This window comes from Hipposideros armiger, unplaced genomic scaffold (assembly GCF_001890085.2).
Source record: "Hipposideros armiger isolate ML-2016 unplaced genomic scaffold, ASM189008v1 scaffold_26, whole genome shotgun sequence".
Taxonomy (NCBI): Eukaryota; Metazoa; Chordata; class Mammalia; order Chiroptera; family Hipposideridae; genus Hipposideros; species Hipposideros armiger.
Genome location: NW_017731376.1, coordinates 5443410 through 5469539, shown reverse-complemented (window position 1 = coordinate 5469539; position 26130 = coordinate 5443410). Strand labels below are relative to the sequence as shown.

General features: G+C 39.8%; 1 protein-coding gene across 3 annotated transcripts in view; it reads left to right on the top strand.

Moving 5' to 3' along the window:
- KLF3 (KLF transcription factor 3) overlaps positions 1-19733 on the top strand; it is a 36151-nt gene extending 16418 nt beyond the window's left edge. For all 3 annotated transcript variants that reach the window (XM_019636040.1, XM_019636039.1, XM_019636041.1), the window contains exons 3-6: positions 7371-7857; positions 8550-8700; positions 13563-13723; positions 15829-19733. In XM_019636040.1, coding sequence (XP_019491585.1) covers positions 7371-7857; positions 8550-8700; positions 13563-13723; positions 15829-16010 — 981 coding nt within the window. In that variant the 3' untranslated portion in view covers positions 16011-19733. The remainder of the gene's footprint in view (positions 1-7370; positions 7858-8549; positions 8701-13562; positions 13724-15828) is intronic.
- The last annotated feature ends 6397 nt before the right edge of the window (positions 19734-26130 follow it).

Sequence of the window (26130 nt, the reverse complement as noted above, 5' to 3'; positions counted from 1 at the left end):
GCGACTCATGTGCCTCGCCTGGGAAGAGCGCAATGATGGTGCCAACTTGGGCCAGTGAAGCAACGTCCTCCACAACTAGACTGAAGAACCAAAGGACAGCAACTTGTCTGTTCCCCTTTCCCCAATTCCCCAGAGCTGTTCCCATCCCCCAGTTCCCCAATAAAAATCTTAAAAAAAAAAAATGATTTGCTTAAAAGCTGATGACAGGAGGGGGATGGTAGATGAGGGTAAAAGGGATCAAATATATGGTGATGGAAGGAGAACTGACTCTGGATGGTGAACACACAATGTGATAGATAGATGATGTATTACAGAATTGTACACCTGAAACTTATGTGACTTTACTAACCATTGTCACCCCAATAAATAAACTCTAATTTAAAAACAAAAGGAAACAAAAAAAACTGATGGCAGCAGCCTTATGGAACTGTGACTGAGGAGAAGCTAGCGAATTTTGTTTCATTTGAAAGAGTCTGTGGTTGGGAGGGAATTATGTTCATTGTCTTTTTCAACACCTTAGTGCTAAGCTGGCCCAGTTTGTGAGCCGGGCTCCTCTAGATGCTTTTCAGCCACCAGGAGACAGGTAATTAGTCCAGGTGTCAATATAGGTACAACACTAGTGCTATGGAGATGGGACATGGGTGACAACAGAAAGGTGTGTCCCACTTCAAAGCAAGGAGGGGTTTAGACTTGAGGGAATCTGGTTTAGTAAATATGAAATAACAGGCAACACTTTCACTCTGTCTTGCTCTTTTCTTCCACGGGCTTGGAAAATATTCACAAGGGGAAAAGCTTGGGCAGAGTTGTATATGTGAAGGTTGGTAATGACACACTTGCAAAATTAGATCATACTTATGCATTGGCTGGGGAGGTTCCTGCCAAAAATGTTTATACAGGACACAGGGGTCACTCTGAGGCCCTTGGAACCGAGTTGCCATGGATATTACTAAGCCAGTGAAGTACAATGAAAAGTCAGAGTGGCTTTAAGGAAATAACGTTTACACTCCAGCATGATAACTGGATAACCAAGTGTCTGAATGTGATAACGGAGCAATAACAATTGTATTGATCAAAAAACTAAATTGACTTCTAATGTTATTTGGCGCTGTCATTGTATTCATCAACCCCTTTTCCCCACTATTGCATGATCATGTTGGAGGAAAATTAAGCTATAATATTTCTCCATTAATTATACCCTTGAAATATGAATAGGTTTTTAGTACCGGAGAATATGATTAATTTTGTAAATGATGCAGAACCATCAATGATGCATGTTACTACTGTTCAGTATACCTCCAGTGCTTTTAATCAAGCATGAAAATAGGGCTCAAGAGCCTAATTTAAAGCTAAAATGAAGAGCCACATTGCTAGTATGATATAATTAAGTGCAAGAAAATGCGCTTAACTGAAAAAAATGGAAATAAAATGCATTTGAAGTAACCGTTACATTTCTAATGCTATAACTTATGTTAATACATGAAGTTAGAATATATAGAAGTGTTTTTGCAATTAATGGTCCTTTTCTCCTTCATGCTCCAGTTTTCAACTTCCACTAACACTTATAGAAATAAATTGTTTTATCAAAAGTTAGTGTCAGTCCTTACAATGAAGTTTCTTTTTCTTAATTCAGTGAAACCTCAGTTAACTGAAACACTTGGGGAGTAGGGTGTTGTGATTGTTTTCTTAACAATATTAAATAAGCTTTTGTTTTCACTCTTAAATCTTCAAATTTCATCTCTCCTGCTTTCATAGGTAGAGTATAGGAAACCTAATTTATTATTCCTTTTTTTTTTTTTTTCATTTTAATTCCATCTTTGACCTGAAGGTTGAAATCTTTGGTTGTCTGAGTCAATGTTCTAAACATTAAGGCAGTACAGAACAATTTGTAAGCTTTTGCTTGTTTGTTTTAATTCCACATATGAATAAAAAAGTTTCACAGCGACTTGCCTTCCTTCCCCACCTCCCGTTTTTCTTAAAATGAGAACACAGCAGAAGCAATCTGCCTATTTGGTATTTTGCTATAATTTAGAGAAAGCGAGGAAGTGTTGTTTCTCTCTTACTTAAATAGAAGCCTTCATACCATCCTGTGCTTTGAGGCAAATGGTCAAATTGACAAGAATAGGGAGCAGAGTAGACCCTGCCTGCCCAGGTCTGTGCATGGATCTCTGCTACTTATTCTCAAGGTTAGTGTTGGCAAAAACCACCAACAGCTCCTGGAGCCTATTTTATTATTTTATTTTTCTTTCAATTTGTAAAATGTGAGATTATAATTTGTAAAATATAGACAGCCTATGAATATAAAATGCACATGTCAAGGAATTATTTTTACCAATATGTACATTTCCAAAGAAGATTAAAAATTAAAAAAATTTGAACTCCGGAAGTGAGAAAGAAAACAAATTTTTAAAAAGTATTCTTTCTTACTCTATTCCTATTGGAAGATTACTTTTGAAGAAAGTACATTCCTTTTTTTTTTTTTTCTTTTAATGAAAATTGTTGTCTAACAGACTCCTTACAGATTGAAAAGTGCTTAAAATCAGTATGAGTTTCTCTGCTCTGTCCTAACAGACTTTTCATGGCTCTTCTGAGCCTGGAGAAAGCGCTTTCTCATTCTGTTTGCACAGAGGGGCATGACATTAGCTGTTTCCAGAGTGTGTGTTTACGATTGCACCACACCTTCCTGCCCTGGGAACCCCACCCTTGGTATGAAGATTCCTTTGACTCGCCACCACCCTGTCACGGATGTTCACTTTTTTTTTTTTTTAATATTAATGAATAGTGAAATAGACTTCATCCATGTTTCAGGCATTTGTTCCATCCAGTTAAAATGTCCTGTAATGAAAAACTCACCAACCCTATTCCAGTAAAATAAGAAACTACAGAAATTTGCACTTGAGTATAAAGTGATAACTTAGGAAAATTACTCAAACCCTGAACGCTTTTCCCCATCACAATTAAAAAAAATTTTTTTTTGAGAATCAAAGAATTGGAATTATTCTTAGCCTTGTCAGTTGGACACACTTGCTCAGAGAGTGTGCTGATTTGCTTCATTCATTCATCCAATATTTATGGAGCACCTATTCTGGGGTGCCCTTCTAGTGAGAGGAAGCAGTCCTCTCACTAAAAGTAGTCCATGCACAAATAAATGACGCAAACGGTATGGAGGTGTGAACACACAAATCCATGTTCCAACAGAGGGAAAGAACCTTTCTTAATAACAAATCTTTTTGAAAAGCATACCCATTACCCACCCTAGTGGGGTTTGGATGGGGGGGACCTTGCTGGAGTCTTGTCTTCAGGCCCTCTTCCAGCACATGGGGCCGCTTCAGGTAAGCAGTATGTGTGGGGGCATTGGATGCCCATCAGTGGCCAGAGGTGCCTTTTCTGATTCATCAACACTTGCCCCTGATTTGGATTTGGGGCCCCTGCTGTTACAGGCTTGTTTGCTTTGCTTTGTTAGAAGATAGGAATGGTCTGGGACAGAAGAAGCAACTATTTACCAGGATGTTAACTCACCCGAGGCACACACCCGGAGCACACCCTGTCTCGGTCCTTACACTGTGGAGAACCAGATTGTTGTAGGCTGATTGCAGTACCCTGTGTGCTCCACCCAAATAATGAAACATGTCTCCTTATAGACGGTCCTGATAAACGTTGCTGTGAAATTTGCTAGTGAGACAGTTTGAGGAACCACATTTCTTCGCCCTGTTGTAATGCAGTCGGGGTGGAAATAGTTAAGGGTGTACTGAGCTGTGTGCCCAAATGCTTTGCCTTCCTTTTAACCCCTGGCCTAACAAACACCACACATCAATAGAATAGGGGGTGGGGAGCATTTGCTGGAGAGCCAGCTCTCAGCCAAACTGTGCTGAGGGCTTAGAAAACTTGGCTTTCTGTCTGGTTTTTCTCTTTATAACTTGAGAAACCTGAGAATATTATTAAATTTGCCAGTCTCCCAGGTTCTAAATTCCTACTTTCCTTAAACTCACCCACGGATAGAAAAATCAAGCAATGACAGCAGCAAAAGCGCGTCCCTGTTTTGCTTCCTACTGAGCTGCCAATAACTTGGCGTTCAAAACTAGGTCATAGGGAGGTCTGTGAAGAATAGGGCTGAAAATAAGGGCAAAGCTACATTTTGGCAAGTAGTAACAATTCATGCCTTCCATTTCCTGAAGTTTTTGTTTCTAGGACCAGAACTTTTGCCCTTTAGAGAATTACATAAAGCAGATTAAACTTGAGGACTCGGAAAACATTTTTTTCACTTGTATTTATTATTTCATTAAACTCTCATTGTGCACCATTTATTTATGAACATAAATATATTTTGGTTAGTGAGGCTTGTGCCTCTTAATATTTAAATATATTTAGTATTAATATTGCTGTCTGTCTGGGGCCCCCTCACCTTGTGCTGTACCTATGTGTGCCTGGTTCTAAATAAAATTAAAAATTGTCTTTTCTTCACCAAAAAATTTCATTTTTTCATCAACCATACATAAAGCAGTTTTAAAAAACAATTCATATATCTGAGTTTATATCCTTTACGTCCTTGTGTTTAAGCAGTATTATGAATGAAAATTCTTCCCTCCTCTCTTTAAATTGTATTCAAACGGTTTACCAGATTTTAATGATAAAAATTAGTATTTTCTATATTTCTATCCTTGAGAGCTATGCTATTCAAAATGCCGTAAGAGGAGGTCTATGCACCTCGGGCCGCTCCCCAGTAATTCCGAATCCACAGTTCAACAAAACCCCCAGGTGAACTCGTGCGCACAGTCAAGTTTGAGAAGCCCTGAGTAGGGGGCTCAGAGCCCGTTATTATACACGCCCCTTGTATAAGAAGAGCAGGGACTTGGAGGCCAGTAGTGCGCGTGAAGCTCATTACGTCGGTTATTTCACTGCATCCAATTTTAATTGAAACCTCACGACCTCCTAGAAGGTGGGTTGGCAGGACTGCCTTGACAAGCCTGGTCATATCCTGGTGGCACCTGCACTTCTAATATTTAGTTTGTAATTTTTCCTGCCCTTTTAGTCAATTGCTTTTTTTCTTTTTTTAACATAATAAATGTTAACAGGGAATATTATATCACTGTGTAAAAAAGGTTTTTTCTTACACATTTAACGAAACACCTAATTATTTTAAAGCACTGCATGTTCAACGTGTACCATCGGTAAATATCTTCATTACCCCCGGAGAGATGTGCTCCAGCAGGCGTCACTTTTCTAAGAGACCATACAGATGATGTAGGTAAAGAAGGAAAGGACACAAGAACAAAATACACAATGATGAGAAACTGACATCAAAACCTGATGCAGATAAATACTGCCTGGACGCCCTTCTCCCCGATACTCTGATGCTCAGTGGGCCTGGAGCCGAGATCAGGCATCAGCACAAGTGAATCTGAGGCATAGCCAGGTAGAGAGTCGCCCAGAGAGGAAAGGGAGTGATCTCAGTCATCTCCGTCAAGACGACTGCTACCCCACAAGTTTATTACACGGCCACTGGAGGGGCCGTGGAAACTCAGAAATTAACAGTGCATTCGAGCCATTTAATCATAAGGCCCCACTGGGGGGTGTTCCTGGTTGCATCATGAGCTAGTATTGCCTCAATCATAAACACAGAATTTAAGAGCTGGAATAGTAGAGGCATAGTACATTGCTTATCACTTTCACTATAAAACATTCAAATACAAGTAATTTTCTGCGGGAGGAATTAACATGTTATTACTAAAAATTTCAGTTTCCATAAAATGCATACATGTAAAGAAAATGGCTTATGTTTAAAAAAATTTTTTTTTTAAGATGTTATTGGGGAATCGGGGAAGGGGAACAGACAAGTTGCTGTTCTTTTGTTCTTCAGTCTAGTTGTGGAGGACGTCACTTCACTGGCCCACGTTGGTATGATCATTGTGCTCTTCCCGGGTGAGGCAGTCGCTTGCCAGCCACTGGACGGATGGTTGCTCATGGCAGCTCACGCCAGCTGCCAGCCTCTCACAGTAGCTTCTGGCAGCTTACTGCAGCCTACGCGGTCGCCGGCGATTCACTGCAGCCCAGCTCCAGGTCGAGCTGTTCACCATCCTGTAGAGGGCGCAGTGTCCCTGGCCCACATGTGAGATCCAAACTGGCGCCCTGTGCTCAGAGCTGGCATCCCAAGCCACCTCTTAACCAACACGCCACTCGGCCAGTCCTGTTTAATTTTTTTTTAAGCGTTGTACAACAAAGGTTTTTTTGCTGTTGTTTTGTTTTTAATTTTAGTTAAGAAATAGAGTAATTTTAGTGACTTCCATGGCCAAGGACATTAATCAGAGTGCAATTATTCTGATTGGTTTATATTTAAAGCTGGTTGATGTGAGTTCAGTTATCCTGATAGAAGAGAGAAGGGTATTTGAAGATAAATGAGGTCAATTGTAGAACAGATCTTAGCTTTCGGCAGAAACAAACCATTTTGTCTCTCCTCCAGCCTCTTGATGGAGGGGGTAGCAAGGTGTAAAGGAGAGAACACTGGGCCTCAGCCTCAGTGCCAGTCACTTCAAGCATCACATGTCCTGATTTGAGTCATTATATTAGCGGTTTCTTACAGTTCTGTGTCATCCACAAATTTGGAAATCAAGTCACCTTCTACGGCATCATTCAAACTGCATAAGACCATTGAAGAAGTTGGGGCCAAGGGCGTAGTTACCGTAGTGTGGATGGCCTTCAGTGGACAGATGTGTAGGTGATGGACCACCTTGGTTTGCCTGAGACTGAGGTATCTCGTAGGTTGTAGGACTTCAGTGCTAAAACCAAGACAGTTTCAGGCAAATCAGGACTGTGTGACATTCTTGCCAGGGATCCGTCAGCGGCTTCAGCTCATCCCCAAGCTACTGCCGTGCAGCTCTGGTTCTCCATATTATACACAGGTATATCATGAGAAATGATCAGGTTCCTGCTGCTGAAGTGAAACTCAAAAGCTAGAGAGCATTGCCTGCTAATTAAGAAATCCCATCAGAAAAGCAGTGAGATTCGTTGGCTTGGCTGGCTCTTGGTGAACCCTAACTCTGACTCCTAGTGATAAAGGCCCAGAGGGTTCTGTTTTATAACCTGTTTGAGAATTTTGGCAGTCATCAACCTCAAACTGAATATTTCACATGGGTATCATCTTAGAATTAAATCTGAGACTTTCCGTGTGCCACAGGGTCACCACATTAACCTTAGTTTTTACGTTTATTAGACCAGCTCTCTCATAACATTTTTTTAGGGTCAAGCATATATCTGAATCCAAACCACTTATTAAAGTTCATGTAATTGTGAAAGTGCCTTGTATATTTTCATCTTCATGTTCCAAGCAAATGTACTTACTTGGCTGTTTCCATGTTTCTGTGTTTTCTTTCCAATAGTCATATCCATCTACTTACATGGAATCGATAAAGCCCAACAAGTATGGAGTCATCTACTCCACTCCATTACCTGAGAAGTTCTTCCAGACCCCAGAAGGCCTGTCACCCGGGATGCAAATGGAGCCAGTGGACCTCACCGTGAACAAGAGGAGTTCGCCGCCCTCTGCTGGGAATTCTCCTTCCTCTCTGAAGTTTCAGTCATCCCACCGGAGAGCCTCGCCTGGGTTGGGCATGCCGTCTTCCAGCCCGCCGATGAAAAAGTACTCACCCCCGCCCCCAGGAGTGCAGCCTTTCAGCATGCCCCTGTCCATGCCGCCGGTGATGGCCGCCGCCCTCTCCCGACACGGAATTCGGAGCCCAGGGATATTGCCGGTCATACAGCCAGTTGTGGTGCAGCCTGTCCCCTTCATGTACACCAGCCACCTCCAGCAGCCGCTCATGGTGTCCTTGTCCGAGGAGATGGAGAACTCAAATAGTAGCATGCAAGGTAAATTCCACCACCCATCCACACTGCTGCTCCCACTTAGTATATCCCGAGTCTTCACCAGACAGCCCTGGGTGAGAGTGTGAAGGGGTCAGAGCTGGTGAACTCTTAAAAGAAAATTTTCCACTTGCGAGTCTGCCTCAGGCATTTCGCACGTGCGTGTGTGCGTGTGCGTGTGCGTGTGTTGATAACTCAAAGAGTTCCCAAGAACGAGGCTGTCGGTTTAATGCCATGAAATGATTACTTTCACTGTGTAATTGTCAGCTTTGGGATATTAAGAATTTTGATTACTTTTTTATATTTTGCTTTATAGAATGCTGACATGGTCTAGGTGCAAAAGGCATTTAATACCTTTAGATCATGGTGATAATGAGAGGCTGTTAAAAGCTATTTTGTTTACTGACTGGTCATGGTCAGAAGACGGGGGTTGAAAGGCAATAATAACCAAAAATCATAAGGAAGAATCATTTTGGAACTGATGTCTTAAAAGTCCGGCTTCCTATTTGTGCTGCTTACTGACAATGTCAGTGAGGCCTGGAGAAACAAGTATGCCCTGCAAATTCATTGCACCTGTAATTTTGCCAAAGGCAAATCCTCACACATCAGTGTTGTAGATACAAGCCATGCAATCCGCTTTTAAAAGCTGAAATTGGTAAATTGTACATAGAGTGACTTTTCCTATTTTTATTTCTTAGTACCTGTAATTGAATCGTACGAGAAGCCAATATTACAGAAGAAAATTAAAATAGAACCTGGGATCGAACCACAGAGGACGGATTATTACCCTGAAGAAATGTCACCCCCTGTAATGAACTCAGTGTCCCCCCCTCAAGCATTGTTGCAAGAGTAAGTATATTTAGGTCTACCCAGCATTTTTGTAGCAGCATGCATCTTGGGAGCTGGAATGGAAGCACAAGCTTCCAACGCGTGATGCATGGATTGCCAGGAACATTTTGTAGGACATGGCAGCCACTGGGCAAGATGGGAGACTCTCCAAAAACTGTGTGCTCTGTTCCATGGACAGCATTGTGACAATGGCCTCAAGTTACCAGTGAATTGGTCACCCATGATTTTGACACCTTACCACATGATATCATCTTTACCCTGTTTCTTTTTTTTTTTCATTCTTCCAGACTGTGCACACATAGTTTTGCCATAACTTTAATCCCAGCATTGGTTGAATTTGATATTCTAAATATTCCACGTAAGGTTGGATCATGAAAACTGTTCACATGGACACACATCGTCCTTCCAGTTGTCACTTCTAATAGAGTATACTGTTTCTGTGATGGGGAATGTCTTGAATCAGAATCTTCAGGCCAACCATAAGCCCAAGAAACACACTCCAGAACAAGTCCTGTGAATAAGTGGTGGCAACAGAAATTGATCATGTAGCTCCAAAAAGCTCAGCGTTGAAAGAACTCTATTATTCATGTCTACCCCTAGAATTTTCAGTCTGCTTTAGAACCACTGTTTAGTAGACGTTTACGCAGAATCCAAGCACCTGAACGGTGGTTTGTTTTAGGTTTAACTTGCTATAATATTATGGTGTCACACACAGGTTAAATAACATCATTAATGGGATTTGACACCAGGTAACCTTGACTAGATATGCCTGTGATTACTCTGGAGGCTGTGTTTGAAGTAGTTAAGAAAGTGACCTTTGGATCTGACATCTTGGGTCCCAGCTCTGCTCCCCACCATGTGTATGACCCTGGGCTAATCGCTTAATCTTGCTGCCTCTGTTTCCTCTTTATTTTCATTATTGGTTATAATTCTTTTTCTTATAATGGTCCTGTGTTATGGTGCTTGCGACATTAGATTTAGTGACCAGCTTCCTAGTACAGAGGCAACAATTAATCTCCTCAGGGTTCCTTCCATTATCTTCCTCCCATGTCACATTTTGTCCAGCTTGAACAAATGTTCTGCCTACCTTTCTATTTTATATTCTCCACCCCTCTCCCTCACACAGTTAATTCTGCAACAGAATGTAAATTCTCTGGTTTTAGCTATCTCCTGGAACTTCAAATATATTCTAGTTGTATCCACATTCAGCCCAAGTAGGTGCCTGTATTAATTGCCCATTGCACCAAAGCATAATCAATTTTTTGTTGTCATATACTCCCTGATAGATGAAGAAGAAAATGAATTTTCTTATCTGGCCACATCAGCAGGAAGAATATCAGGTGGACATGTACATTATTGCCTTCACAATTGCATAGCGCCCCTCTTCCCCCCAAAAAAAGAAACGTTCCAAGTGTTTTCAAAGGAGTTACTTTATTTTCCCACAACAAGCATGTGGGCGTCAGAGCAAATACTAGAGAACTGAGGAGCCAAGACCTTGGATAACTCACCTGTAACCCCACTGTTAGCAATAGAGGGGGCCTGAGTTTGGTCTGCTTCCCGTAGATAGATTTTCAACCTATCTCTCGCTGATTGCATCTGCACATGCACTCAACTGAAAGGAAAAACAGAAAGGCTAGCCAGAGTGGACCCTTCTTGTAGGCTGAATTACCTCCTTTTATGATGGCGGGTGTGTGGCAAGGTCATGGCATCACAACTTGCACATGTAATTGTTCCTGCACCGGTGATGAAAAAAACTCTAAAACCAGTGCCTACATAGGGAGGAATCCATTGACTGAAAGGGGTTATTCCACAGTCTAGGTTGTTATGAATTACAATGTAAAACATTATGGAAGAAGAATATTTAAAGACAAGATCCTGTGCTCTGAATGCTGCTGAAGAGAAAGTACGTTTTCTCTTTTCTTATTTTAGGTGATGTTCTCTTGATGAGCTTAAGCTCGATGGCTTTTAATGATTGATATTAGTCTAATGCTGACCTGGGAATGCATTTTCCCTCTCAAAAAATTCAACAGATTAGCCACAACCGGAACATGTACTCTTTAAGTAATTTTCTCACAGATGCGATAAAGTAATATCTTGGAGGGTGCCCAGTAGCAGCCCACATGGGAAACCCACTAGCCAGGAAAGAATCACTTGAAACCAACTATCTGGTACCATTATATGAGGCAGCCCCAATAGTAATTTGCTTTAGGAAACTTTCCTTTAGAGGCAGACTTTAAAATACAGCTTTGAAATCTATTTGCTTGATTACATAGAGCTACACCTTTAGAATTATTTGTAAAGGCACTCAGATGTATATCAAATTCCTTTGGTTACATATTTACATGTGTGAAAATGCACTTAGAACACAAAGGTTGAGGATCAGGTTTCTCCATTTGGTTGTGTACGTGAAAGGCAGCAAACATGAACAGAGAGGTCAGCTTAACTCAAAACAATGGCCAGGTCTCTGATATTTAATAGCCGTTCTAACTTCTTCATTGTAATGATCCAAACAACCTCTTGAAAAATGAGCAGGGAGGAGACCAGCCTCCTGAGATCTCAAGATGCTGATCTCTAGCATCAGCTGTGCAAACATCTGGCTGTTTAGAGATGGGGCTGCTAACCACCCTCAGAATGCCGCCACCTTTCTAGGTGGATGTTAGCCAGAGTAGAGACTGCGTAATCTGATGTGGGGACATCCCCGAAACTCATGAAATTAAACAACTGTAGGGGCCGAGTTTGCAAATGTGCTTCTGAACATCGAAATGGTAACAGCTACCACTGAGTAGATTTTTACATCTGAAACACATATTCTTAAGTGCTTTGTATACATTACTCACTACAACCTTCTGTGATCATATTTCACAGAGAGGATAAACACCTTGCCCAGGGGTCACAGGGACTATCCGCTACAGAGCTGGGATTTAAAGCTAGAACACACAGCTTTTTAGCATACCTTTATATACAAAATGAGCAACTGGGAAAAGTGGTCATAACTACTGCACAGAAACTATTGGACAGAGTTCTGAGCCATAAAATCTAATAATTGGGTGAAACTTCTAAAGTCATCTGGGATACTTTTCCAGTATTCCAGAGGCGTGTGAAATATATTTAACCACTTTTTTTCCCCCAGCTTTTTATTTCCTGAAGTTCTCTTAATAAAGATGAAACGCTTTTAATGGATGGCATTAAATTTGAAAGTTAATGAACTTTTTTCTTTTTATTGAAGAATTTTAAATTGATGATTCAGCTTTTACAAAACTTTATTTGTCCATAAACCTCTCTCACTTCTCTATTTTCTCTGCTATGTGTACATTTATAAAATTGAAGTTCTTATTCTTTTTTTCCCCCTTACTGGTTCATGTTCATTTTCCCATGTATCTAAATTTCTCCTCTAAGCATCAGGGTAAAAAGGTAAAGTGATACCCAAAACTGACAGGTTTATTTTGCTAATAATAAAAGTGAGAAATAAGTAAGACCACTTAAACACACCTTTTTATTCTCTTTCTAGTCACTTTCTGGCATGCCTGAAAAAGTTACTGATAAAAGACCGTATTTAAATTTTTACCAATATTCATTTCAGGGAGCCCCTTTTGATTTTTATGGCTAAATTTTATTCTCCTTTGTCTCACAAGCTTGAGTGTTTACCCTCATTAAATTCTTTTTTTCCTTTTCACCAATCTTTTTTCTCCCCATACGCACTTGTACAGAACATTCATGTTATTTGGAACATCTTAAGAAATTTAGATTCAAATTTAAAAGAAAAAGAAGCCTTTCTTTACAGTTGGAAGCCAACTACATAAGCTTGTAGCAAGTGATTAGTCATTAGGACAGTGAATGAATGGATTATAATTAATGGATTAGAAATTTTAATTACTTACATTAATTAGCAGAAGTCTGAGAAAACTACAGACTTCACCCAACTCTTCCCCATCTGCCTTTTCTCTCCACCAGCTGGCTTTCTGAAGACGAGAAAGTCCATAGTTATGACATTTAACCTGATTTGACTTGTGCAGATGCAGTCATGCGAATCTGGGTGAGAGAAATCAGGAAGGTAGGGAGAAGGCCAGGCCCCTTGAGGGAACAGACCCTGCTTTGGAGCCAGTGAGTGTCCTGGGCAAGGGGCTCCCTGGCCTGACTGCTGGCACTGCCCTGAAATTCTCCCTCTCACAGGAATAATAGTAACAGGAAAGGTTTTAGTTCTGAAGACGGCAGTGCCAACTTTGTGGTTTTTTTTGTTTGTTTTTTTTAAGAGTTAGCATTTGAAAATCAAATGTGAATTGGCTATCTTTTAAGAGTCTCCAACTAAATGCCAGTTATGTAAAGGATAAAATGTAGATGTATCCTGCAGCGTGGTTGCCTGAGACGTAGGAATTTGACCTTTCACATTTCTCCCGAAAGAATGAGAAATGAAAATCAGGGCAACCTGTGAAAACATAGGCGAGTGTTCAGCATTACCTAGTACCACAGAATTCTATAAATAGGCAAATTTTTATTGAGGGAAAGACTCCACTAGCACTTTGTGCCTCCCTCTAGCGTAGCACCTAACCCTTCTTACTGTCATTACTTATCTACATGTCTGTCTCCCCCTAGAGTGTGAGCTCCTCGAGGGCAGGAACCCTGTTTTTATTCATCTTTGTGTCCCGGTGCCAAGCACAGTGCCTGGCTCATGGTAGGTGCTCACTCAATGTTTGTTGAATGAATATAAGCAGTGCTTCTTGGGTTAATCAGCTAATTTCTTTTTGTTTATTTTGTCGGGTTTTTTTGGTTTTTGATTTTGCCCGGTGTCGTTAATGCTTTTGGTAGACTGAGGAAAAGGAAGAACCTTTCACTCAATATTCTGCATTTAACGTTGGCTTTCGCAGGAATCACCCTTCAGTCATAGTACAGCCCGGGAAGAGACCTTTACCTGTGGAATCTCCAGACACTCAAAGGAAGCGGAGGATACACAGATGTGATTACGACGGATGCAACAAAGTGTACACTAAAAGCTCTCACTTGAAAGCACACAGAAGAACACATACAGGTATCAGAAATATAAGACTCCCATCATCTTAAGAAGTATTAGAATGGAATGTTAAGTCAAACGTTCTTCTAACTTTGGAGGTTATTATAATGAAATTTTTTCAGCTATCTTGAAAGTTACCATAGTCATCTACAGATGTCTCTGTCGTGAAAAATGAAGTTTTTGATAATGATTTACTTTTGTAATAATTTAGAATAGATTCAAGGTTATCTCTAGGACGAGACCCCTCCCAGTCGCTTGCAGTTCTGTACTCTGTAGTGAAGGCGGGAGAAAGGAATGGAACCTCCCCTGGAACAGTACTTTTAACCATGGGCCTGTTGCATCAGGAAAGTGGCCTTCCTATGGGCTCTCATTTAGTAAATGTTATACATTATCAAATTCACCATAGCAAAAAAACAGTTTTTTGCAGGACAAATAAATGCAATCGTGTATAGAAATGAAATGTTCGTACTCTATTCTGAAACCGAGGGAACTTCTATGCGATTGCCTGCCATATCTGTTCCTAGAACGTTTTTCTATCTTGTCCAGTATTGACTATAGAGTGTGCAGCCAGAGCTCATGAAAATTGTTGAATAGGTGGTGAAAACATAGGTATGTTCTGTGGGCTCTTGAACATTTCATAGCAAAACATCTGTAGGAATTCATATAAAAATGTTTTAAATAACCTGCTTAATTGCAGTCAGTATTGGTGATTAATGTTCACCGTAGGCCTCATCTGACTTAACCTCAGAGTCTTCGACATGAAATTCTCATGTAACAGCAGTTTGCCTCTGTACGTTGTTCTTAGCTCAGGATGTAGGTTTTTTTTCTTTTTTTCTTTATTTAGTCTTAGGCATATTTAAAAAGAGAAGAATCTGGGGTTTGGAAGAGAAAGGGGCAGGAAAGTGCCTGGCAGAGTGGAAATAGAGTTTTTCAGTGAATCCTAGTGAGAGAAAGCCGAGGGAAAATCAAAACCAGCCTACGTCCAGCTGCCCCTCGGGTTTGTCATCACGTTACCAGGGAGTGCGCTGAGGGTGATAGCCTTGTGTTTAGAAGAACACCCAGTCACCCAAATCTATGCCAGATAGATTCATAAAAGCACTCCTAGGGCATTAACGGGACCTGAGAGGTGGGTGTTAACCAGAGTCTAGCCTAAGAGGAAAAAGGTATTGGATATTTGCATAACAATTCAGATGTAGGAAGAATACCTCTTTTCATTTCTGTTCTGTGCAGCAAAGCAGATAATACAAATTCAGATTATTTCGTCAAATTGCCAAGGAATGGCAGTCCTGTAAGGTTTCTAGCGATCAAGGGATAGTAAATGGGAATTATTTTGTGACGCCCATTACCCAGTTGTTAGTAATTTATAAACATGTAAGATAGCCATTAACACCCTTTTCCTTGTAAAGGCCTTCAAATGACTCTCCCTCTGATTTTCCCACAAGGGTCTTCTGTTTCTCACCTGCAAATTACCATTAGCCCGCTGGAGTGGGTGGGAGAAACCTGGCTTCTGACAGGGTGGGGACGTATTACTGTGTTTTTAGCATTTCTGAATTCAAGCATTATACTTAGACAGTTGTTATTGACTAAACAAAAGGTAAGCTGTTGAAATCCCTGGCGGACAGTTCAGTTGATAGAGACTTCAGGTTTTTAGAAAACTATTGAAAAGAATAAGAAAATCCCACAAACTTTCAATTTGGACTTCTCAATGAATGGATGCACTGCATATGACTAAGCTCCTAATTAGGTTTGAGACGGGGAGATAATACAAGTACAGATCACCAGGTGTTTCCTAAGTTATTAATCCCTACTACTGAGGATAAAACGAAAACTATTTAGCCCCTCAGAATGGATTTTCGTGCCTTTATGCTTTAAGAACTCTTAAAATTATGCCGCCCTTTATGGGATGGGGTAGTGAGCCAGTTAAATATTTAAGAGAATGAATTAATTTTTTCTTGCGTGTCTTAAAAAACACTGTGTTACTGAGAGACAAATGGATGAACATACCTTGGACATAGTATTTGTCAACAGCTTTAGCTCAAATATTTTAATTTTACTGTCTTTGCTAATCAGTAGCCTTTCGCTGTCAGAAAAAAATAAGCTCTTTTCATTTGTCCTTTTTGCAGGAGAAAAACCCTACAAATGTACATGGGAAGGATGCACATGGAAGTTTGCTCGGTCTGATGAACTAACAAGACATTTCCGAAAACATACTGGAATCAAACCTTTCCAGTGTCCGGACTGTGACCGCAGCTTCTCCCGTTCTGACCACCTTGCCCTGCATAGGAAACGCCACATGTTAGTTTGAATGCCTCCGTCTCCCGCCTCGCGCGGCTCCCCACTCGCCTGGTTCTCTCTCTCTCTGTCCTCCCATTATCTAACTCATTTTTTACATGTACATTTTAATTTTGATTCAGCTGGTCTGAATCTCGGAATTTATATCATTCAAACTTCCATATGGTCAGTAGTAAATATTCTCTAATCCTCCCTCGCCTTACCACGGGTCAGACCTAAAGAATGTGAACACTTTTTTTTTTTTTTCCGGGGATGCTAAGCAAACCCTTCTTACAGATACGTTTAATGTAAAGAGAACAAGGGAACATATAAACTATAACATAACCAATTGTCGGTTTCTCCATGTATTCCTCAAAAGAACATCGAAGTAAATGTATTAGAAATACAGTATCAAGCCTGCTAGTCCTTGCCAGAGACATTCATAACATACCTCTGTGCCCTGTGACCGCATTCTGTGCTGGACAGCAAAAAGAAGGGTGACCCGGTTCCCAGGTTAGCGAGAAGGCAGCAAGATTTCAAGCTAGTAGAGTCAGCTCTTCCATTGTCCTTCACCAATCTTGCCAGTCAACGTGGCTTTATCACTTCATCGAAATTAAGTCCTTTACCCTCCTTTGTGCCTGCAGCTGATAAGGAGGTCTTTGTCACCATGGGAAGATGAGCCAGAGCCGCTGATGTAGGTGGGCGATGTCTGTCAGTTCAAGGGAAGGATGCTGTATTTGCATTGCATGGAGTTGGAGCCAAGGGGCGTTGAGCAGGGCAGCAGGGGAGGAAGCCGGCCATTCTTCCTAGGCTAGGGGGTTTTCAGTGGGATTTCATCGCTTGGTTATCTGCAGTGCGTTCCCAGAGCTTGTCACTGTGCATATTCAGCTGTGCAGAACCGTACGGCAAAGCCAGATACTGATGGGGTTACCCATGCACCTTTCTCCATTCCTACAATGTGCTTAATAGGGGTGATAAGTATTGATCGGAGGGATGTCACAAAAGACATTTGTCCAGTAATGGTAAAAAAATCTTTTGGGTAAGGGTCTGAATGGCCTTCTTTTACCTAACTTACAGCTTTTTTTTTTTTTTTGCAAACGGAAACATTGAGTGATAATTATATTTCTGTATCAAATTTATCCTATAGCTTTCATACAGAAACTCCTCTGTGTGAGCGATAAAGTGCCAAATTGGCTGTCATTGGTGTTCATGACCTATATCCTAAAGAAGCATATGCTAATGCTTTAGTAGATTCATTCATTAAGACTTGAGTGACACTATTTGTAAATATAAATAGTTGTGAAGCACACGTACCTTTATTTGGGGGACAGATTTTTTAAAAATAGAGAAAACCACAGTTCAGGGATTCACATATGTAGCTCAAAAATTCCCAAATGTGTACTGTTGGAGCTGGCAGTCTTTTTTCACTATCAAGTATCCTGTCAGAAAACAAACAGAAAATGACTTGTGTTTATGTTGAAGATAAATAGCATCATTATTTGGGGGAAGTTTTTCAAAAGCAGGCTTTTGAGCATCATAGTCTAAATGCCAATAAAAATAATCCATGCATAGAAATGTCATTGGTCCTAAATTTGAAGGAAGTGGGTGACAGTGGTCAAATGTGGGCGCATATAACCAAATACACCTTCATAAAGGATGGAGAAGAGAGAAGACTGGAATCCTGAAGATTCGTCCCAGCCACAACTCGGGATCCTACACAACGTTAACTGGGAGGAATACACTGTTTCATTGTTTTTAGAACATCAGTGAATAAGTGATTCTGGAGGCCTGAGAATTGCGTGGGGAGCTTATTTTGGCGCTATGTTAATAAACGTTAGTTGTAAGGACTACGCATCTAAAGAGATTCCACCCATCAGCTCTCTGACAGACGGAAAGGAACATAGTTGAGAAATGCAAAATAATTTGTTATCTTGGCACTTGGTTTTTACTTTCTTAAGCACTGCAAAATTTGTTTAGAATATTAAAACATCCCAATTGGGCTTTATTCTTTTCTTTTTGTTTGCAACTAAGATGAATTAAGGGATAAAAATGGCTCTTGGAAAAGTAAGTATTGTCTGTGTTATAAATGCCTAGTCACGTTCATGCCAAAGTGTTTATTTCTTGAAATGGTTCTTCCACAACACACCGAAGAATTAAGCTTGAATGCGAGGACGTGTTTTGTTTTATTGGAGATAACTGGTTTATGTGTGATCCAACCCATAAAAGGTGGGAAGGGGGCAAGAAAGGGTAGAATTGATCTTTGAATCATTAGCTTTGCATCAGACTCCAGTTAATAGAAAGCTTCATGGGTTCTCATGAAGTTTAACAGTCACTATGGCATATTAAGATTTTGTTCAAAAGTGCAAGTGAGACCCTGCTGAGACTTACTACATTACTATTTAGCCTGCCTAGATTATTTTAACAGTTCATTAACAAAAATCCATTTGAACGCTGAAAGAAAAGCAACCCAGAGAAGCCATTCTGTTCCCATGCTGGTCTATATACTTTATCAATTGGCTCTTTACAAATTTTCCTTTTTTATATATTTGTATCTTAACTATGATAGTTGAGAAATTTAGTCTTAGTCATTTTTAGCTGTTATTGTGGGAGGCCTCAAATACAAGATAAAATGCCCTTGAGTGTGTGGTTTTAACGGTGTGCCCTGTTACTATCAATGGTAAATTGATGAGAATGATTTGTAAACATGGAGTTAGTGTTGTATAAATTGTCATAGAATTTCTTCAGTTATTATCCAAGTGTCATCTTGGGGAAGAAGTCAGAAAAGTTAGATCGGAATCCATCATATTTTAAGAGTTTTACAATGTGAATCTACATCGTAAATGGGCATTAACATTCTGAGTCGCCTGGTTTGGAGAATGTGTTAGTAGCATAGGTATGTTCCAAAAAGGAAATGCTAAATAATGCAGAAGTTTCAAGAGCCTTGGAACAGATTTACAGGGGAACTATATATGTATATGTATATGTATACTTTATAAAACACCCATCTGCACTATCAGTGTTGCACTAATGTGGAATTTGAAAGACTATATTGCTGATACTGTATATCTGCACATCATTCCTGGTTAGATTGTTTTAAAGACAATCTCAAAGATCGGAAGTTTTAAAGTATTTCAATTGGCTTGAAAATATACAGTCATCTTGAAAGAATTGCTGTCATCCATGAAGTTGCTCAGAGTTGTCTTTATTCTCTTCCTGGTCGAGGTTAACAATTTCTAAATGATTACAAATTGACTTAAAAAATAATACATTTACAAAGCCATTTTCCATGCATTAAACGAGGGCTACAACGTTTTACAAATACTAGCACTTTTTTTGTTTGCTGTTATGTACTTAGTGTTAGAGGGTCAAAATAATCTTTCTGCTTAGCATCTCTTAAACCATACCTGCAGGTATAGCAGGATTATTACATTTACAGTACTTTAATACTTGTATAAACTATGCAGAAATTTTTAATAAAGTGTAATATATTTTATAAGCTAATAAGACTGGGTAAAGGTTTTTAGCATGCATTAGTATACTTGCAAATACTGAAACATTTTGGTAATCTTTCTTACTAAAGATGTGAATGTTTAATGTACCCTCTCTGTTTCTATTCTGTAGTCCAATGGGAATTCAGTAATGACATTTTGTCATGTCAAACTGTGAACATAAATTTGTACTGTACAGTCCTCATATACTATATACAGTATGCAATATATGTATTATATACTTGTTAATAAAACCATCAGAATATTAAGTGGTCATGTGATGACTATGCAGCAATCTCTGGGAACAAAACTTAGCACAGTAACTTGTAAGAGAGTCTACTTAGAAATGTCAAAGCGAATAGCTCTGATAGGCAGTCCTTGTTGAGGGAGGGAAAGAAAAACTCAATGAGTTAACTCAGCTCTAAGGCTATGTTCCTTGTTTTCTAACAGCAACAGGAAATCTAAGCACAAACCATAAACCTACAGATAGCCAAGCATAAATCTACTAACACACCTAATGCATGCTGGGAATATTTTATTTGTTGTTTATAACCCTTACCTGCTTCCAGAAAGAATTTTCAGTGCCTTGTAATGAAAGACAAGTATAAAATTATTTACATTTTTAAGTAAAAGATCAGGATTCATAACTTGGGGAGTAGGAGAATCAGAACCGAGACTGATTAAAGTCAATTCTGGATAAACATTTTCCCTTAAGCCATGTCCATGGACATTGCTGTGTCTGCAGAGACACAGGAACAAGTCGTTTCTGATGAGGATTTAGTTCTTTTGTTGAAGGCAAAATACAACAACTTCCCCTGTACCCTAAACGTAATTGAGACTAAGATAATGGCTTATTGGATCTCAAGCAGCTTCCTCCAGCCCAGAGTTCATCTTAGCAAAACATGAAATAATGTCTGGCTCGCACTTACCACATGACTCACTTCACAGGTGGGAGAATGGAAGAAGGGCGGAAGAAGGTTGAATTTAGTTATTTGAAGCACTCCGTCAGCCTTTGAGAAACCTCTGCTTTTATACTGATAGCTGACAGCAAGCTCAAAGGTGTGACTGTTATGTCCTGATGGAATATTGGCTTGGATTATTCCAGATGATTGACTTATCCTCCCATTATACTTCATTTATCAGTGAGATGACACTTGCTAAGTTCAAAATGAGACCCACCCTTCTAGGAGGTAGTATGTTAAAGCTGGATTCTACCCAGGTGAGCGATCAGGATAGTGACAAAAGTATCTTATGACAAACTAAATTATTTGAGGAATGGTTGAACAAAATAAGGATGCTCAGCATGTGCACACAAAATCTATAATCATTAATATTTTAATGCTGTCAGGTCGAAGAAAAGGGGGTTAGGATCCTTGCTAGGGGCAAGTTATCAATTCTAGTGTGCATTAAAGGAAAGAAGTGGGGGGGGACAAGTTCAGGTGCTAGTAAAAACACAGATTTACAAGTTATTAGAGACTAGAGTGGCCTGTGTGTGCACACAAAACTCAATAATGAACTGCCTCTCAAGGGTACATTGATTTTGATGTGTGAACTGAACCCGTTACCATTTCCTATTATCTGAAGTAGCCAAGGTCATGATGGTTGGTAATGGAGCTGTATATATAGAAAGTGCCCCCTAAATCAGAATGATACATGTTGTAAATTAGAATTCTTTTCTTTTTAAACATTTTATTGGGGGAATTGGGAGAGGGGAACAGCGTTGGGGAATCTGGGAAGGGGAACAGACAAGTTGCTGTCCTTTTGTTCTTCAGTCTCGTGGAGGACGTCGCTTCACTGGCTCATGCTGGTATATCATTGCGCTCTTCCCAGGTGAGGCAGATCGGTTGCAGGCCAGTGGACGGCCGCTCGCAGCAGCTCTTGGCAGCTCACGCTGGCTGCCAGCCACACACAGTAGCTTATGGCAGCCACTGCAGCCCCGCTGCAGCCTGTGCCATCTACACGCAGCCCAGCTCCAGGTTGAGCTGTTGTTCATCATCTTAGCTGTAGAGGGCGCAGCGTCACTGGCCCATTTGGGAACTGAACCAGGGCCCTGCTGCTCAGAGTTCACAGTTCCAAGCCAACTCTTAACCAACTGAGCCACTCGGCTGCCCCCTAGAATTCTTTTTAAACGTATTATTTGGGGATGGGGGTGAGGGTCTCACCAAGTTAAGACAGACATGTCTATTGCTTTCAGTGCTTCTGCTGATTACATCCCTGGTGTTGCATTCCCTATGGGCATCCTGAGTGGTCTGGGTTACGGACAGAAGACAGAAGCTGGATCTTCAGGTTCTTAGACCACATGTCTTTCACACTGAACACATTTGGTGTTTCTTTCTTCTCTCAAGACTCAGTGTATTAGCATGCTCCAGAGAAACAGAACCAATATTTCACTTCCTCAGCTCGGGCCTCTGGGACTGTCACAGAAGTCCCCTCACTCTCTTCAATCACCCTCCTGCACACCAACTTCCAATGACCATGCACCCAAAACAAAGATCTGCTCATGTTGCTGCCCCGCCTTTTAAAGTCCTTCCATGGTTCTCACTGGCACCTGAAATGGTTCTTCTTAATTTGCCCCTTTAAAGCCTCATCCATTATTAATTGACCATTTACTGTATGCCCAGCACTATTCTAAGCACTGAGGGTATTAATGAACTTAATTCTCAGCTGTAAGGCATGTAAATATTACCATTTTCTTTGTACAGGTGGAAATTGAGGCATAGACACGTTAAGTAACTTACCCAAGGTTACAAAGATAGGAAGTAGAAGAGTCAGGTTCAAATTCAGGCTAACTCCTGAGACTGCTCTCTTACCTATCATACCAATTTCCGGTCTGAGTGACCTCCAGGTTATTTTCGTGCCTCCTCTCAAACTTCAACCCACATGTGCTTGCCTTTGCTCATATAGGGCCATCTTCTGGGATACCGTCCCCCACACATCTACCCCTTAACTAGAAAAATACTACTATTCTTCAACAATTACATAACCAGAACTCTCAGGGTGGAAGGGAGAAATTTGCTGATTTTCATAAATGAAGCTTGATATATTTTTTAAATGTCAGGTGTACTGAGGTGTGATTTACATAAAGTAAAATCATTCTTTTTAGTATACCTTCCAAAGAGTTTCGACAAACACATTCAGTCATGTAGTCACACAGTCAAGACCTAGAACAATTCCACCCTCCCCAAAATGATCCTCATGCCTCCTTGAAGTCAACCCCCACCGCCAGGACTATTTTGTTCGCCTGTACTTTTGCCTTTTTCAGAATGGATGTAGCCTTTTGAGTCTGGCTTCTATTGCTTGGCGTTATGTATTTGAGATTCATCCATGTTGTTATATTTATCGGTAGTTTGTTCCTTTTGATTATTTTATATGGAGGTACTACAATACCCTTACATGTTCAACAGCTGAAGGATATTTGGATTGTTTACAATTTTAGGCAATTGTAAATAAGCTGCTACAAATATTCACAGACAAGTTTTTGTGTTAACGTAAGTTTTTATTTCTCTCAGGCAAATGCTTAAGAGTCAAATTGCTGGAGTGTGTGGTAAATGTAGGTTTAATTCTATAACAAACTACCAAGCTGTTTTTCAGAGTCACTGTACCATTTTGCATTTCTACCAGCAGCAATATATGAGTTCCAAGGTTCTCCACAACCTCACCAGCACTTGGTATCATCAATAATAAGTGGAGCAGTACCTCATTGTGGCTCTAATTTGTATTTTCCTCATGACTTATGATGAGCATGTTTTTATGCACTTATTTACTATCCATATATCTTCTTTGGTGGAGTGTCTGGTCAAGTGCCCATTTTTTATTAGGTTGTTTGTTCTCCTATTAATTGAGTTTTGAGAAGTCTGTATATAAGTTCTGTTTTGCCAATATTTTCTCCCAGTCTGCAGCTTGTCTTTTCATTCTCTTAACAGTATATTTTGGTTTGCAGTTTCTTTATGTGTTTTTTTTTAGCTGAGCCATCCTACCACCTGTTGGCAGCTCAGTGGCAGCTCAGCTCGGGCCGGGACTCGAACCACTGTTGCTCAGAGCTCGCACTCTTGAGTGAGCTCTTAACCAACTGAGCCACTCAGCCAGCCCTGCTTAACAGTATATTTTGAATAGCAGGTGTCTTTAATTTTGATGGTTTTATTTATCAGTTTTTTTTATGGATCCTACTTTATGTGTTCTATCTAAAAAATCTTTACCTAATCCGAGGTTACAAAGATCTTCTCCCATTTTTTTTTCTAGAGGCTTTATAGTTTTAGGTTTGACATTTGGACCTGGTGGCTATCTCTGTTCCACATTAAATAAATGTAAGCAGAGGCAGGGCTTTTTCTCTTATCCACCAAACACAGTGGTGAGAGGCTGTCAGGCGGAGCCCCTGCTGACAGTGCCCACTCGGCACTAAGCACAAAGAGGCAGCAGTCTCTTCCTCCTCCAACTAGAGAGTTGGGAGAGGATGAAGAAGAGGGAGCAGAAGAAAGAGAATTCTTAAATATTTAAGTATGAAGTCCTGGGCTCATCTCTCAGTGGCCCAAGCATTAAACTGGCCAGAATCAACACAGCAGAAGCTTTGAGAATTGAACTACAGTGTGGAATAGTACCCAGGTTTCAGACTGGCCTCCCTGTTGTGCACAGTGGGGCAGACCAAAACAGTACTGCAAAGGTTCAAAAGGTAAATTAACATTCAAACCACAGCCCACAAATATGGGCCAGGATGTGTGTTCTAAATCTAAATGGGTTGACTGCCTGATAAAATAGAAGATTTAAAGAGGATCCAAAGTCTTATAACACAGAATTTCTAATATATAATCCAAAATTACTCTGCATAGCAAGAACCAGGGGGAAAAAAATCTCATCTTGCACAAGAAAATAAATCAACAGGTATTAATGCCCAAAGTTAAAAGTGTGTGAATTATCTGATGAAGATTTTAAAAGAACTAGCATAAAAACTCTAAAAGCAATTATGAATATTCTTGAAACAAATGGGAAATTAGAATATCTCAGCAAAGAAGTAGAAGATATAAAAAAAGAATGGAATGAAAATTTAGAACTGAAAAATACAATATCAAAGATGAAAACTCTCACTGAATGGGCTCAGTCACAGAATGGAGATTACAGAAGAAAGAGTCAGTAAACTTGAAGATGGATCAATGCAAATTATCCAATCTGAGTGACAGAGAGAAAATAGATTAAAAAAAAAAATGAACACGGCCTTGGAAGCTTGTGGGAAAATAACAAAAAGTCTCAAAAGAGAGAAGAGAGTGCAGGGCTTAAGAAATATTTGAAGAAATAACATTTGAAAACTCTCCTAATTTGTTGAAAGACCAAAAAAAAAAGGAACAAAAAACCTACAGATTCAAGTAGCTGACTGAATCCCAAATATGATAACCTGAAAGAGATCCCCACCCAGACACATCATAATCAAACTGCTGAAAATGAAAGACAAAGACCAAAAAATACAGACTTAGACATAACATGCATGAGGCATGATATTGAATTGTTACATTGGCAACTCAGTGGATATTGACTACTAGAATTGCAAATGGCTTTATTTTTATAAAAACATTTAATAATATTTCATGATTCTTCCTCAAAATTAAATAAGACTTCTCAGCTTCTCTCTCTCCCCAATCCTATTTCTCTCACTCATGCAAGACTCAGTATACATTACAGGTATTGTTCCCAATTAAACCATCTGCATGCAAATCTCTGTCTTGGAGTGTATTTCCAGTAAGTCTGACCTAGACATGTGCCAACTGGCATAGTGACAAAAAGGAACATTGGCCCCATGTCATCTCCTTTTTCAGATGGTGGTGTAGTGAGGCAAGCAAATGGTGAACTTGCTGGTAAATATTGTTAAAGGTATTCCCATTTTATAGCTTAATGTAAATAGCTTTGATTTTTAATTGTAGATATTTAAATATACGATATTTAAATATATCTTCATTTGTATTCTTGCCCCAGATACCACAGATGTTTGGAGTGGGCCTGCTCTTCCCGCTTTATTTTCATTATAGTCTCTAGTTTCTGTGATAGAGGAACACTGTTGGTTTTGTAAGATGATCTTGTATCTGGCAAACAGGCTGAACTACCTTATTAATCCTATTATTTTGCCTGATGATGTTATTGAGTTTTGTTTTTTTTTTAATGAGGATAATTTAATTCCTGCAATAACAACTATTTAATTTTTCTCTTCAATCCTCATGTCTCTTATGCTTTTCTCCTGTCTCATGGTGTTGGCTAAATTCTGCAGTACCATGTTAAGCGTTAGTAGCATTCTTCTCTTATTATAATATTCATGGAAATGTATCCAAAATTTCTCCAGTAAGCATTATTTCTGTTACGGGATTTTTGGTATACTCGCCTTTTTCTAGGTAAAAGAGTTTCCTTTCATTTTCCAGTTTTGAGTGTTATTATTGTATTATATATAGGTGTTAAACCTTAACAAATGTTCTCCCTTTATCTATTTAGATACTTTTATGGTTTTTCTCCTTTAGACCATTAATATGATAAATTATAGTGACAGATTTTTATTTTTTTTAAAGATTTTTATTGGGGAATTGGGGGATGGGAACAGTGCTGGGGAATTGGGGGATGGGAACAGTGCTGGGGAATTGGGGGAAGGGGAACGGACAAGTTGCTACCCTTTTGTTCTTCAGTCTAGTTGTGGAG